The sequence below is a fragment of the Rhineura floridana genome, chromosome 3 (genome assembly GCF_030035675.1).
Source record: "Rhineura floridana isolate rRhiFlo1 chromosome 3, rRhiFlo1.hap2, whole genome shotgun sequence".
Taxonomy (NCBI): Eukaryota; Metazoa; Chordata; class Lepidosauria; order Squamata; family Rhineuridae; genus Rhineura; species Rhineura floridana.
Window position 1 is genome coordinate 136,021,385 of NC_084482.1, and position 13,360 is coordinate 136,034,744.

The 13,360-nt window shown below is 41.4% G+C and overlaps 1 protein-coding gene and 1 non-coding gene across 6 annotated transcripts in view; both read left to right on the forward strand.

Moving 5' to 3' along the window:
• Positions 1-358: 358 nt before the first annotated feature.
• Positions 359-13,360, forward strand: part of IARS1 (isoleucyl-tRNA synthetase 1) — a 159,600-nt gene continuing 146,598 nt past the window's right edge. The window contains exons 1-5 of one of the 5 annotated variants that reach the window (XM_061618077.1): positions 359-477; positions 7,561-7,642; positions 10,590-10,715; positions 12,325-12,481; positions 13,211-13,330. In XM_061618077.1, coding sequence (XP_061474061.1) covers positions 10,597-10,715; positions 12,325-12,481; positions 13,211-13,330 — 396 coding nt within the window. In that variant the 5' untranslated portion in view covers positions 359-477; positions 7,561-7,642; positions 10,590-10,596. Of the gene's footprint in view, positions 478-1,209; positions 1,376-7,560; positions 7,643-8,902; positions 8,984-10,589; positions 10,716-12,324; positions 12,482-13,210; positions 13,331-13,360 lie in introns of those variants that run through there. The other 4 variants (XM_061618075.1, XM_061618076.1, XM_061618079.1 and 1 more) reach the window with 4 other exon arrangements.
• Positions 8,667-8,799, forward strand: LOC133382667 (small nucleolar RNA SNORA84). Its single transcript, XR_009762050.1, has one exon. It is a non-coding gene; the product is annotated as a small nucleolar RNA SNORA84 (small nucleolar RNA).

The following is a 13,360-nucleotide window of genomic DNA, read 5'->3' on the forward strand; positions in this document are numbered from 1 at the left end:
AAATAAAGCTACGTGAAGCCACAGCGAAGATCATCCTAATTCGTTTAACACATTCAATGCCCTTTTCAAGCCTTTCCCAGTCGAACGTCAGAGCCACGCGGCTTCATTTCATTCACTTGTGTGCAAATACGCTGTGCCTCTTCACCCCTTGCACACAGCAAACCGAGATCCGAAATCGAGTAGTCAGTCGGCATGTGTATGAGTAACACTAACTTTCCTATCTCTATTCTTCAGCCATACTTCCCTCCCCTTCCTTGAAACCTCAGACAAGACACATGGTTGCCGGGAGAACCCCTGGCCCAATTGGAAGCCGCCTTATTTGCAGCCTATGTATGGAGTGATCTGAGAGGCTGCCGCAAGTAGGCGTGTATCTCTCTCGTTCTGTCTCTTTTTTCCCTTGCTAAACTTCCTGTCATGCTTTACCTTCCTCTCCGGTTGCATCATTTTCAGCCGGTTGGCTGCTGGGCCTACGGTCGGGTGAGTTGGCTTGTATGGAAAGGGCAGGGACTTTTCTCGGGGGAGGGGGGGGGAAGGATATCTTGTTTTTTAAAAAATCTTCTGCCCCTTTTGTCAGGATTAGAAACTTGGCTTAGTGTCGCTATGTTACTCTTGGGGTTAACAGCTGTTTTGGGGAGGTTGTGCTGCGGGCGGGGTGTGAATGAGAATTGCGAAAAGTCCCCGTATCTCCCGTCTCAGGTACCTGTCGAAGGATTGAGTGCAATATAGGTGATCTGTAGAAATATGATTTCAGGAGAGCTGCTCCTTTAATAGAGTAGAATAGTGCCCGACCTCCCATGTTAAAGGTAGTATCTAAATACTAGCACATTTGCAGAGTAAGTGCTCGTGTACTTTAAAATGGTTCATCCTAGTTCTTGTGTTTCTTACATTGCTTTACTGTTATGCTGAAGAAAACGATATATTTGAAACAGCCTGCTATTAATAGCTTGTTTATGCTTGAATTCTTGGATTTAAGCTGATTTTTGGCCTAAGCGTTCATTCTTTTTTGTTGTATCCCATCCCTTTAACGAGGTCCATGCTGTTTAAGATGTAATTCACGGATGACTGTGCTAAAGCTGATTTAATCCAATGTGCCTTAAAAGCATCTTCTGACATTTTGCTAGCTACAGCCAACAGGATATGTGAGTGTTTCATGTTTCTAGTTCTGCTGCTGCTTTGCCAAAACCGAACATGTTTACAAAAGATTTGCAAGCTTTAGATGAGCTTTGTCAATCAGGGTCAAAGGGATTGGCTATGCAGGTAAAAGCAGCATGGATGACAAGAAATGCCTTGCCCCTCCTGTCCCCCCAAATAGCTGCTCTGTAGGAGTTACTTTGCATATTCCCCTACCAAGAAGATACTGATTGGGAGGAAAGAGGTAGGTTCGTATGTATTGTGTTTGTGAGGGTGAAGTGTAATATTTGTATTTATGTAATTCTTTGGAATGTTCATACATTACTATAGAGCCACGAGAGTGGCTGTATACTATAGATAGCATGGATTTTTAACATTCTGCAATGTTATATTGAAAATATCCCCCATGTCATTCTGATGCTTCCCATAAGCTCATTTCAAAACAAAACCAAACAAAACTTACAGTCCTGAACTTGGAAACGCTTGCTTAACAGTCCTCTACATTTTCATGGTGACACACAAAACATTCCGAGAGACTAGAGAGTTCAAAGTCTAAAAAGAGAAAGGAAAACTCCAGAGCTCTTGTGGACTTTTTTCTGTCAGAGTTCTTATAATCTGTTGAAATTCATTAAAAATCAGACATGTTCACAGAGTACCTGTAATCTGATTACTGACCTTGCCTCATACTCTGACCTTCATCTTCTGCAGTTTAAAAGTTAAAAAAATGCCTGGCTGATTTTTAATTAATTTAATATTTTTTGACTGGAACTCAATGATAATGTCGGGCATCCTCGGTAAGAACCAACTGTCAGTGTTCTAAAAGCCTCACAGCTGCTTGACTTGGCTAATCAGGGGGCCACACCCACACCAGACTTTGATTTCACGTGAGACAGTCCTGGCTTCCCCCAAAGAATCCTGTGAAGTGTAGTTTGTGAAGGGTGCTGAGAGACTCCTATTCCACTGACAGAGCTCCAGTGGCCAGACTGGTTTAACAGTCAGCCACTCTAATTGAAGGTCTGTGAGGGGAACTAGGTGTCTCCTAGCAACTCTCAGCACCCTTCACTAACTACACTTCCCAGGATTCTTTGAGAGAAGCCGTGACTGCCTAAAGAGAAATAAAGGCCTGGTATGGATGTGGCCAGGGACAGGTTTGGTTTAAATTTGGTTGGGAGGCTACATGTGCCTGCTGTAGAATAAAAAGGTGGGGGAAATGCTGAAAAGCAATGATACTCTTCCCAGTGTTTTCCTTCTGGAAAGGAAAGAGGCTTCCCTCTGCCCAGTGCGCACCCACCCAATCTTCTCCCCTCTTGCCCCTCCTCCAGGTCAGTGTTGGACTATGACCTGGGATACCAGGGTTTGACTCCCTACACAGCCATGAATTTCACTGGGTGACCTTGGGCCAGTCACTGCCTCTTAGCCTCAGAGGAAGGCAATGGTGAACCCCCTCTGAATACGGTTTACCATGAAAATCCTATTCATAGGGTCGCCATACGTCGGGATCGACTTGAAGGCAGTCCATTTCCATTTTCAAACATTATTGCACAGAAATATATCCCACTGAACTCAAAAAGTATGCAAATGATCAAACCCACTCTCTCATCTCCTCCCTCCTATCCCCTCCCTCTTGCCCTTTCCCTCCCCCTTCCTTTGTCCCTCCTTCCCCATCCCTATCACCTTCCAATCCCCTCCTCCCCCTCCCCTTCCCCATGGTCAGTTTTACCTATCTTAAGCATGATTGCACAGGAGTAAATACCATTGAACTCTATAAGCATGCAAATGAACAAACCTTCCCTTCCCCTCCCCCTTCCTTTGCCCCCCTCCAATCCACTTCTTCCCCTTCCCCTTCCCCCTCCTCCCTCCCCCATGGTCAGTTTTACCTATCCTAACCATGATTGCATAGGAGTAAATCCCATTGAACTCAATAAGCATATAAATGATCAGACCTGCCTTTCCCCTCCTTCCCCTTTCCTCTCTCTTCCTTCTCCCCTCCCCTCTTCCTCCTCCCCTGCCCACTCTAGCCCTCCCTCCTTCCCCCCTGGTCAGTTTTACCTATCCTAAGCATGATTGCACGGGAGTAAATCCTACTCAACATATGAATGATCAAACCTGTCCTCCCCTCCCCATCCTGCCTGCTCCCATCCCACTTCTCCCCTCTGCCCTTTCTCCCCTCCCTCCTCCTCCTCCTCTGCTCCCCATCCCCTGTGGTCAGTTTCACCTATCCTAAGCATGATTGCAGGGGAGTAAATCCCACTGAACTCAATAAGCATGCAAATGATCAATCCATTCTCAGGAAACTTGCACAGGATCCCATTTCTTACTTCCCAGATTAAAAAGTAGAGAAATTCACTAAAAAACCTTGCGGTTTAAGAACGTACCTATAGCCCACAGGTATTTCTATCCAACTTTAAAAAGCAGGGAAATTGGGCAGCTATAGTGAATGCACCAGGTGAGCAGGAGACCTGAACTCCTCTCTCAGATATTGTTCTGCCCTACAAATTTGTCAAAGTGCAAACACCATTTGGGTTGGTCTCTCACAGTCCAATCCATTTCCATTCTTGGAAGAATTTGGTAATGTGTGCCTCTGAGCAAATTTTCTTCTGAAATTCCTTGGTCTGTTCCATTATCCACTGTATGTTTGCGATATGAACATAGGTCTCTCTTCCTTTTTTAAATCCAGCGTCGACATCTGGCATTTCTCGCTCCATATATGATAAGAGCCTTTGTTGTAGAATCTTGAGTATTACTTTACTTGCATTGGATATTTAGGCAATAGTTAGATAATTACTGCATTCCCTGGGATCCCCTTTCTTTGGAACTGGGATATATATTTTATTTATTTATTTATTTATTTTATTTCATTTCATTTTTAAACCGCCCATAGCAAGTAGCTCTCTGGGCGGTGTACAAAACAGAGTTAAAATACAATGTTATAATAAAATCCATTTCAAATAACAAGAAAATTTAAAACATTAAGATGAACAATTAACATTGACATTAAACATTAAAATGCCTGGGAGTATAGCCAGGTCTTAACCTGGCGCCTAAAAGAAAATACCGTAGGCGCCAGGCGTATCTCCTCTGGTAAGCTGTTCCACAATTCGGGGGCCACCACAGAAAAGGCCCTAGATCTAGTAGTAATCCTCCGGGCATCTTAATGAGTTGGTACCCGGAGGAGGGCCTTAGATACTGAACGAAGTGGACGGGTAGGTTCATAGCAGGAGAGGCGTTCCACAAGGTACTGCGGTCCCACACCGTGTAAGGCTTTATAGGTCAAAACCAACACCTTGAATCTGGCTCGGAAACAAATAGGTAGCCAGTGCAAACGGGCCAGGACAGGTGTTATATGCGCGGACCGATTGGTCCTCGTCAGCAGCCTGGCTGCCGCGTTTTGCACTAGCTGTAGTTTCCGAACTGTCTTCAAGGGCAGCCCTACGTAGAGCGCATTACAGTAATCCAAGCTAGAGGTTACCAGAGCGTGAACAACTGAGGCGAAATCGTCACTGTCCAGATAGGGGCGTAGTTGGGCGACTAAGCGAAGATGGTAAAACGCATTCCGTGCCACCGAGGCCACTTGAGTCTCAAGTGACAAGGAAGGGTCAAAAAGGACACCCAAGCTACGAACCTGTTCCTTCAAGGGGAGTGTAACCCCATCTAGAACAGGTCGGGTATCCACCATCTGGGCAGAAAAGGAGTTCACCAACAGCGTCTCGGTCTTGTCTGGATTGAGTTTCAGTTTATTAGCTCTCATCCAGTCCATTATCGCGGTCAGGCAACGGTTTAGTACATCGACAGCCTCACCTGAAGAAGGTGAAAAGGAGAAGTAGAGCTGCGTGTCATCAGCGTACTGATGGCAACGCACTCCAAAACTCCTGATGACCGCACCCAGAGGCTGCATGTAGATGTTAAAAAGCATGGGGGACAAAACCGATCCCTGAGGGACTCCACAATGGAGAGTCCAGGGTATCGAGCAATGTTCCCCAAGCACTACCTTCTGGTGACGATCCGCTAAGTAAGAGCAGAGCCACTGCGAAGCAGTGCCCCCAACTCCCAACTCCGCGAGCCTCCCCAGAAGGATACCATGGTCGATGGTATCAAACGCCGCTGAGAGATCAAGGAGAATCAACAGGGTCACACTCCCCCTGTCCCTCTCCCGACAGAGGTCATCATACAGGGCGACCAAGGCTGTTTCAGCTTTCAGTCTGTGGGCCATTGTTTAGTGCCCCGTATTTGTTGACAAATTTTTGTCAAAATTTGGACAGATTCAGTCTCAGTAACTCATAGCGACTCTATTGGTATGCTATCTATTCCTGGTGATTTGTTTCTTCCAAGTATTTTAAGAGCAGCTTTCACCTCGCATTCTAAAATTTCCGGTCTTCATCATACGGTTCCTCCATGAATGAATCTGTCATCCTGGCATCTCTTTTATAGAGTTCTTCAGTGTATTGCTTCCATTTTCCTTTTATTTCATCTGGGTCAGTCAGTGTGTTCCTTTGTTGATTATTCAACATCCCTACTCTTGGTTTTAATTTCCCTTTGATTTCTCTAATTTTTGGAACAGGGCTCTCGTTCTACAGTTTTTGTTGTCCTATTCTATGTTTATACAGTAACTATTGTAATAGTTCTCTTTGTCCTTAAGTACTAGTTGCTGTATTATTGCGTTTAGGGTTCTGACTGTGTTTCTGTCTCCTTTTGCTTTCCTTCTTTCTTTAACAATTTTAAGAGTTTCTTCAGTCATCCATTGAGATGTTTCTCTTTTTTTAACAAGAGGTATTGTCTTTTTGCATTCTTCCCTGATCATGTCTCTGACTTCACTCCATAGTTCTTCTGGTTCTCTGTCAACTAAGTTTAAAGCCTCAAATCTGTTCCTTATTTGATCTTTATATTCTTCTGGGATGCTACTTAAATTGTATTTTGGCATTATGATTGCTTTATTGTTCTTTAGCTTTGATTTTTTATATGACCAGTTCATAATTGGTACCGCAGTCTGCTCCTGGTCTTGTTTTCGCAGAAAGTATGGAACTTCTCCATCTTCTGCTACTAATTATATAATCAGTTTGATTCTTATATTTACCATTTGGTGATGTACAGTCATCTTTTTGGTTGCTCAAAAAATGTGTTTGCAAGAAATTACTGGCTTCACAGAATTCAGTAAGTCCTGCTTCATTTCTGTATCCTAAGCCCCATTTCCCCACAATTCCTAGTTTTTCTCAGTCCCCTGCCTTTGCATTCCAGTCTCCCATGATTATCAGAACATTTCGTTTTGGTGTGTGATCAATTTGTTCCTGTACATGTACGTAAAATCTCTCCAATTCCTCTTCTGTGTTTGCCATTGGAGCTTAGAGTTGGATGATGGTTGTGTTAATAGGTTTCCCGTTTAATCTCATTGATATCACTCGCTCAGAGCTTGCGTTATAGCTCCTAATTGCTTTTGCTACATCACTTCTCACTGTTAAAGCAACCCCATTTCTTCTTAATTTCTCATTTTCTGATTAAAATATTTTGTAGTTTGCCGGATTGAAAATGTTCCATTGCCATCCATTTTAATTCACTCACGCCCAGTATTCTAATGTTGATGCATTCCATTTCTTTATTGACAATTTCTAACTTTCCCTGGTTCATGCTTCTCACATTCCATGTTCCTGTTGCGTATGTTGTACAACTCCGGACTCTCCATTTGCATCTGTGTGCATCAGCCTCTGGGCTTCCATTTGGCTTTGACCCAGTGGTGTCATTAGTCACAGCGCTGCTCATACTTGTCCGTTGTTCTTCCCCAGTAGCTCATTGAGTGCCATCTGACCTTGGGGTCTCATCTTCCAGCACTATCTCATGTTGCATTTTGGATACTCTATTCATAGGATTTTCATGGTAAGAGGTATTCAGAGGTGGTTTACTATTGCCTTCCTCTGAGTTTGGATGCATCTTAGTCTGGTGTCTCAGCTTTGACCTTTCCACCTTGGTGCCCCTGCTAGCAGTCCTGACTCTTGACGGCATTGCTGTCAGCTTCTTCAACACTCTGAAACCCCCTCACCCCGTTAAGGTGTGCATCCTAAAGGAGGAGCCATAAATTAGTCTCTGCATCAATTAAAATTCACTTGCCTGCCTTACCTTATTTAAAAGTATATTTATAGAGTCTATTTCCAGGAGTTTTGTTTCTGCCTGCACTAGTATCTATAGGAATAGTTTCGTAATTACATGTCAGGTTCTGGGGAGCCTCTCTCACTTCAACACTCCAGTTATAAGTGTGTGATCCTGCCTATTCATCACCTAGAATTTGTAGGAGAAATTTATTTTTGCATTATTACTACAAGTTAAAATAAATTATTTAAATTATGGGATTAGTGGTGTAATATTTATTGCTTTAATACATAATGTAATATAATGTAGAAATTGTTTGTAAACACTCATTAATAACACCATTGTTTCCTGTAGGTTTAAAGGGCGCTGTCCTGTTGGTAGGAACAATCATATCAAGTTTATTTCCACTGGATGTTCTTCTCTTTCAAATTAGTGGGTAACATATTATTATTTTTCAAAAATAGAATTCCTAATGATATACATATATACATTGTTACAGAAAAGTAAAAAAGTTTATTACAGTCAAAGACCAGACACATTGTTACAGAGTTCTTGTGTGTGCGTGTATGTGTGTGCATGTATGTATACATTCAGATGTAGACTGAAAGAAATTTGGTTTCATGGAACCTTTCCACTGACAAGGAAATTTATAAGGTAGTTAAAAAGAAACCATCTTTTACTGTTAAAAATCACTTGGAGATTAAACATTCCTTTTACATCAAATGAAACACATAGTCGTAGATTTCTCTTTTATATCTAGGAAGTACCTTCACAGGAATTTCTAATATTTGTGGTGTCAACATTTAAAGATGTGAAAGGGGTTCAAAGTAATATTAAACCCTGTCTGGGCTTTAATTTTCATTTTTCCCTCCTCTTCCTCATCTCTGTCCTGTCCCTTGAAGAAGGAGCTCTTTAAATTGGAACATTGAGAATATGTCCTATGCATATGTATCTGGGAGTCAATTTATTTTTATTTCGTTTATAAATTAAATAGTTATGTCTTGCTTTTCAGTCTGAAGACTTTCAGAGCAGTTTACAATTATTACATCAGTAATAACATTAAAATAGCTGGATCAAACCTCAACAAAAGTAATTTAAGCAGCTCTAAAACAATTGGTCCTAAAAGGCGCAGGTAAATAAACAAGTTCTTTACCTGGCAGCAAAAAGACATCAGAGTTGGTGCCAAGCAGGCCTACATGGGGAGAGCATCCCACAACTGGGGTGCCACAACAGAGAAGGCATTTTCTTGGCCACGACGCACTTTGGCTCATGACTTCAGAATTTAGGGAACTCTGGTGAGGTCCACTGAGGATGAACTTAGAACTTGTGCCGGTTCATCCAGAACTCAGTGGGGCTTTCTTCTCAGGAATCCTGTGCAGGATTGTGCTGAAATACAAGACTGCTTTTACTTTTCATTTTTAAATGCTTTTGAAAGTGCATTGTTGTATGCTTAAATATGTGCCCTGTGGTTACTGGACACTGTTATCTCAGTACAGTGCTTCAGTTAGTAGAAAAGGGCCAAAAATAATACTCTGACACATGCATGGAGTCTGATACTTTAGCAGCCTCCATAGCCCGGTCATTGTTACACTGTATTGTATTTGTAGACACAATCCTTTTTTCTAGCTTTATCAATGTTGAGTGATTAGGGTTGTCTCCATGCACATTTATTTTTTTTTAAAAGGAAAAATTCTAACCTGGTCCAGTAAGTAGCACAGGGACATTGAGAAACAAACCAAACCAAGCCAAACAACTGCAACACGGGGTGGAGGTGGTGGTAAGTGGAGGCATACATGTAGTAGCATTTAAATCTTGCACTTGATTTTTCATTATCCATACTGTGTGTGTACCTCAAAGCTGGCATGACTATTTTCTCAAGCTTGTCAATGTCAGGTTCATTTGCTTATTACATTTTTGTCAGATTTTATATCAGCCTTCACACTTACTAGAGAGCCAGTGTGGTGTAGTGGTTAAGGTGTTGGACTACGACCTGGGAGACCAGGGTTCGAATCCCCACACAGCCATGAAGCTCACTGGGTGACCTTGGACCAGTCACTGCCTCTTAGCCTCAGAGGAAGGCAATGGTAAACCCCCTCTGAATACCCCTTACCATGAAAACCCTATTCATAGGGTCTCCCATAAGTCGGAATCGACTTGAAGGCAGTCCATTTCATTTCACACTTAATGGGGTTGTAATCTTAAATATGCTTACTAAAGAATAAGTGAATACAGTGAACACTGAGCAAGTGAACATTCATATGTAACACTAAACCATGGTTTTGTACTATGTGCACAAGCAGGAGGAAACCCAATAAGGCTTTGGGCTCTCACTGTCCTCGTTCTCTGTCCATCTGGAAGAGAAGACAATTGTGGCAGAATATAGTTTCACTTTCAATGAAACATGGCTAACTGTCAGATATAAAATTTAAGCCTCACCCATTCCCATATTTTAAACAAAATGTGTAAGTAAAAATAATTAATTTTATAACTAAGAGACTCTCAGTGTGTCCAGTGGTGCTCACTCACACAAATAGGCATGTTAGTGAAATAAAAATTAGCTAACAGCAAGGCTGATCAGGTACCCAATCAGTCCTGGGGCCTTAGCTTCAAGAAATGTGCTCTGTGGGTGTGGCCTTCAAGAAAACAGGTTTGAGCATACTTAGAATAGATGAATGATTCTGATAGGACTGGAATAGACACATGGGAGGGCCCTCTGTGCCATAGCTATACTTTTCTATTAGGATTACCTAAGTGGTGCAGAGAGCTGATTGGCCAGAGAATAGGAGACTGTCAGAAAGTGTGAATGAAAAAGTAAAAGATATGTGAAACAGGAAAGAGTGTGCTGCTTTGAGATTTTGGGATTTTTTAAAGAAAAAAATTGGTTGGCATTCTCCTTCGGAGGGCTGTGCCCCAGTAACCCTAGTGCAAGAGCCTCCATTGTGAGTTGATCTCTGGCTTGTATGTAATAAGAAACAAAGTTTCATGGGGAAAAAGGTAAAATGAAATTCTGCTGAAGTTGTAGTCTTGGCCAAATAGGAGCAAATGTGTAAGCCCAAGGCTCGTGGCTTCTTCCAGCTCTTACACATAGTGCATGTAGCACTATGTACAAACAGAATTGGTGAGGCATTTCTGCTTGAACACTCGTAGAATTTCACTGCAAGTAGATTTCAGGGTCCTACATACATGACTGGTTGGTAGAGACAACTATTTTTAAGTAACATTCTGAATTGTTACCAAAGTACATGCTGAGCTGTAACGATCTGAGACCTTGACTCCTGAATGAGTGTATATTAAATGATAAGTACTGTAAAAGGCATTGCTGTGTAACGTATGGTCTTCGGGGGAAAATGATATTAACTTGTGTATTGCCTTGTTTCATGTAGGCAAACAATGGTTCAGCAAGTTGCAGAAAACATAAACTTTCAACAGGAGGAAGAGAAAATATTGCAGATTTGGAACACTCTTAATTGTTTTCAAGAATGCCTAAAACAATCAAAAAATAGACCTAGGTAAGATAAATATTTCTAGTTTGCTTTTCTGAAGGTATGTAACAGCTGATGTCTTTTTTTCTTTTACTGTTTGAGGTGTGTCAGACTTCCAAAAAAAGGCATATGTGTATGTAATGCTATAAGATTATACAAAATTGGGGGGGATAGCTAATACCTTGGAAGACAGAAACAAAATTCAAAGTGATCTTGATAGGCTGTGGCATTGGGCTGAAAACAACAGAATGAAATTTAACAGGGACAAGTGCAAAGTTCTGCACCTAGGAAAAAGAAATCAAATGCACAGTTATAAGATGGGGCTACTTGGCTCAGCAATACTGCATGCAAGAAGGACCTTGGGATTGTTGTTGATCACAAGCTGAATATGAGCCAACAGTGTGATATGGCTGCAAAAAAGGCAAATGCTATGTTAGGCTGCATTAACATAAGTATAGTTTCCAAATCGCTTGAAGTATTGGTTCCCCTCTATTCAGCACTGGTTAGGCCTCATCTTGGGTATTGTACCACACTTTAAGAAGGATGCAAACAAACTGGAACAGGTTCAGAGAAGAGCAGTGAGGATGATCAGGGGACTGGAAACAAAGCCTTATGAGGAGAGATTGAAAGAATGGGGCATATTTAGCCTTGAGACTAAAGACTGAAGGGGGATATAGCACTCTTCAAGTACTTGAAAGGTTGCCACACAGAGGAGGGCCAGGATCTTTTCTTGATCATCCCAGAGTGCAGGACACAGAATAATTGGCTCAAGTTGTAGGAAGCCAGGTTTCGACTGAACATCAGGAAAAACTTCATAACCGTTAGAACAGTACAGGAATACCTCGCATTAACGTACTCAATGGGACCAGAGCGAGTACGTAAACCGAAAATGTCCTTAAAGTGAAGCACTACCTTTTAAAACCTTTTTTACCTCTCCTTCATGCGGAGCCTCAAAGCTCCACGCTAAAGCCCCGTGCTAAAGCCTCTGCTGCTGTGCTGCCGCGCCTCTCAGCTGATCGCGATTGCACCTCCCAGCTGATTTGCGGTGGCGCGATCGCGTCTATTTCCACCCCCACGCACCGTTAAGTGTCTGTAAGTGTGAAGCAAGTGTACGTAAACGGGCATGGTGGAGTATGGAGTATGTCCGTAAAAGTGAGTGTACGTTAAGTGAAGGTCCGTATAGCGGGGTATTCCTGTACAACAATGGAACCAATTACCTAGGGAGGTGGTGAACTCTATGACACCAGAGGCATTTAAGAGGCAGCTGGACAGGCACTTGTCAGGTATGCTTTAATTTGGATTCCTGCATTGAGCAGGGGGTTAGACTTGATGGTCTTATAGGCCCCTTCCAGTTCTATGGTTCTATGAGTGAATCTGATTATCTGGCTCTCATGTTAACATCAGAGTAAAAATACATACTTGTATAAAATAGCAATGGGAGAATTCATCGCAGAACTACATGCATCCTGAAAACTATTATAAGTGATATAGTTTATTGCTAGCTTCACTTATACAGTGTTACAATGTAAGAACTATATTAAATAAAGGTGTTTTTATTCTTTTTCCTGTATAAGAGAAAATTTTGTTACATAACATATACTGTTTATTGCTTAATGTGTCATTTTTTAAAATACAGGTTTACATTTTATGATGGACCTCCATTTGCCACAGGGCTTCCCCACTATGGACACATACTTGCAGGAACCATTAAAGACATAGTAACTAGATTTGCTCACCAGAGTGGATTTCATGTGGATAGAAGATTTGGTTGGGATTGCCATGGTTTGCCAGTGGTATGTTGAATGTTTTCTCTTGTATGTTCCCTGAATACAGTTCTGTTGACCCCTAACTTTCTGCTACACTTATGGAGAACTGAGTTTGAGGGGTTTTTTACATTCACAAAAGGATGAATTTTAACTTTGATATTTATTCAGTCATAGGCAGACTTTGAGAACATGATTTTGCTTTTATTTGCTTGAAATAATACATTCTCAATCCCTTTTCCACATATTTCTATGAATTCATTAATGGTTAGTGTTCTTACATTCTGCTTTCTTGGTAATAATTTCTTAAATATGTCTTGTTCCATTAGTCTATATCGGGACTTCAGAGTGTGAACCTGGAATCCTCAAAAACATGAAATGTATAGTATGTAGTTAATTTTAAAGTTGTAATTGCAAAGATCAGGCTTGTGTTTAATAAATTTGTGTGCTGTTAAGCAACTTGTGCTTAATGTGTAAAATATAAATTACAATGCCAGAGCATTTTTAAGTCTTGGTTTTTATGACAACTTTCAATTCAGTGTCATGAGAGTGGTCTTTTGGGATGTGAAACCAAATTTTGTTGAAGCTATTTTTGCTGTGTGGGACTTTTGGCATAAAGCTGTGGATCAGATACCATGGATCCCCATGGCCTTCCCTTGAAATTAGGGTTCAAAAATTTCCTCTGTTATTGTTAACAAATCTATAATGTTACCATTCTAAGTTATTAATTAGCACCATAATACATTTTGATTTCTTTAGGAGTATGAAATTGATAAAGCACTAGGCATCAAAGGACCAGAAGATGTTGCGAAAATGGGAATTCCTGAATATAACAACAGTTGCAGGGGAATTGTGATGAGATACTCAGAAGAATGGAAAGTAAGTACAAGATACTGTTTTTGAGCCTCC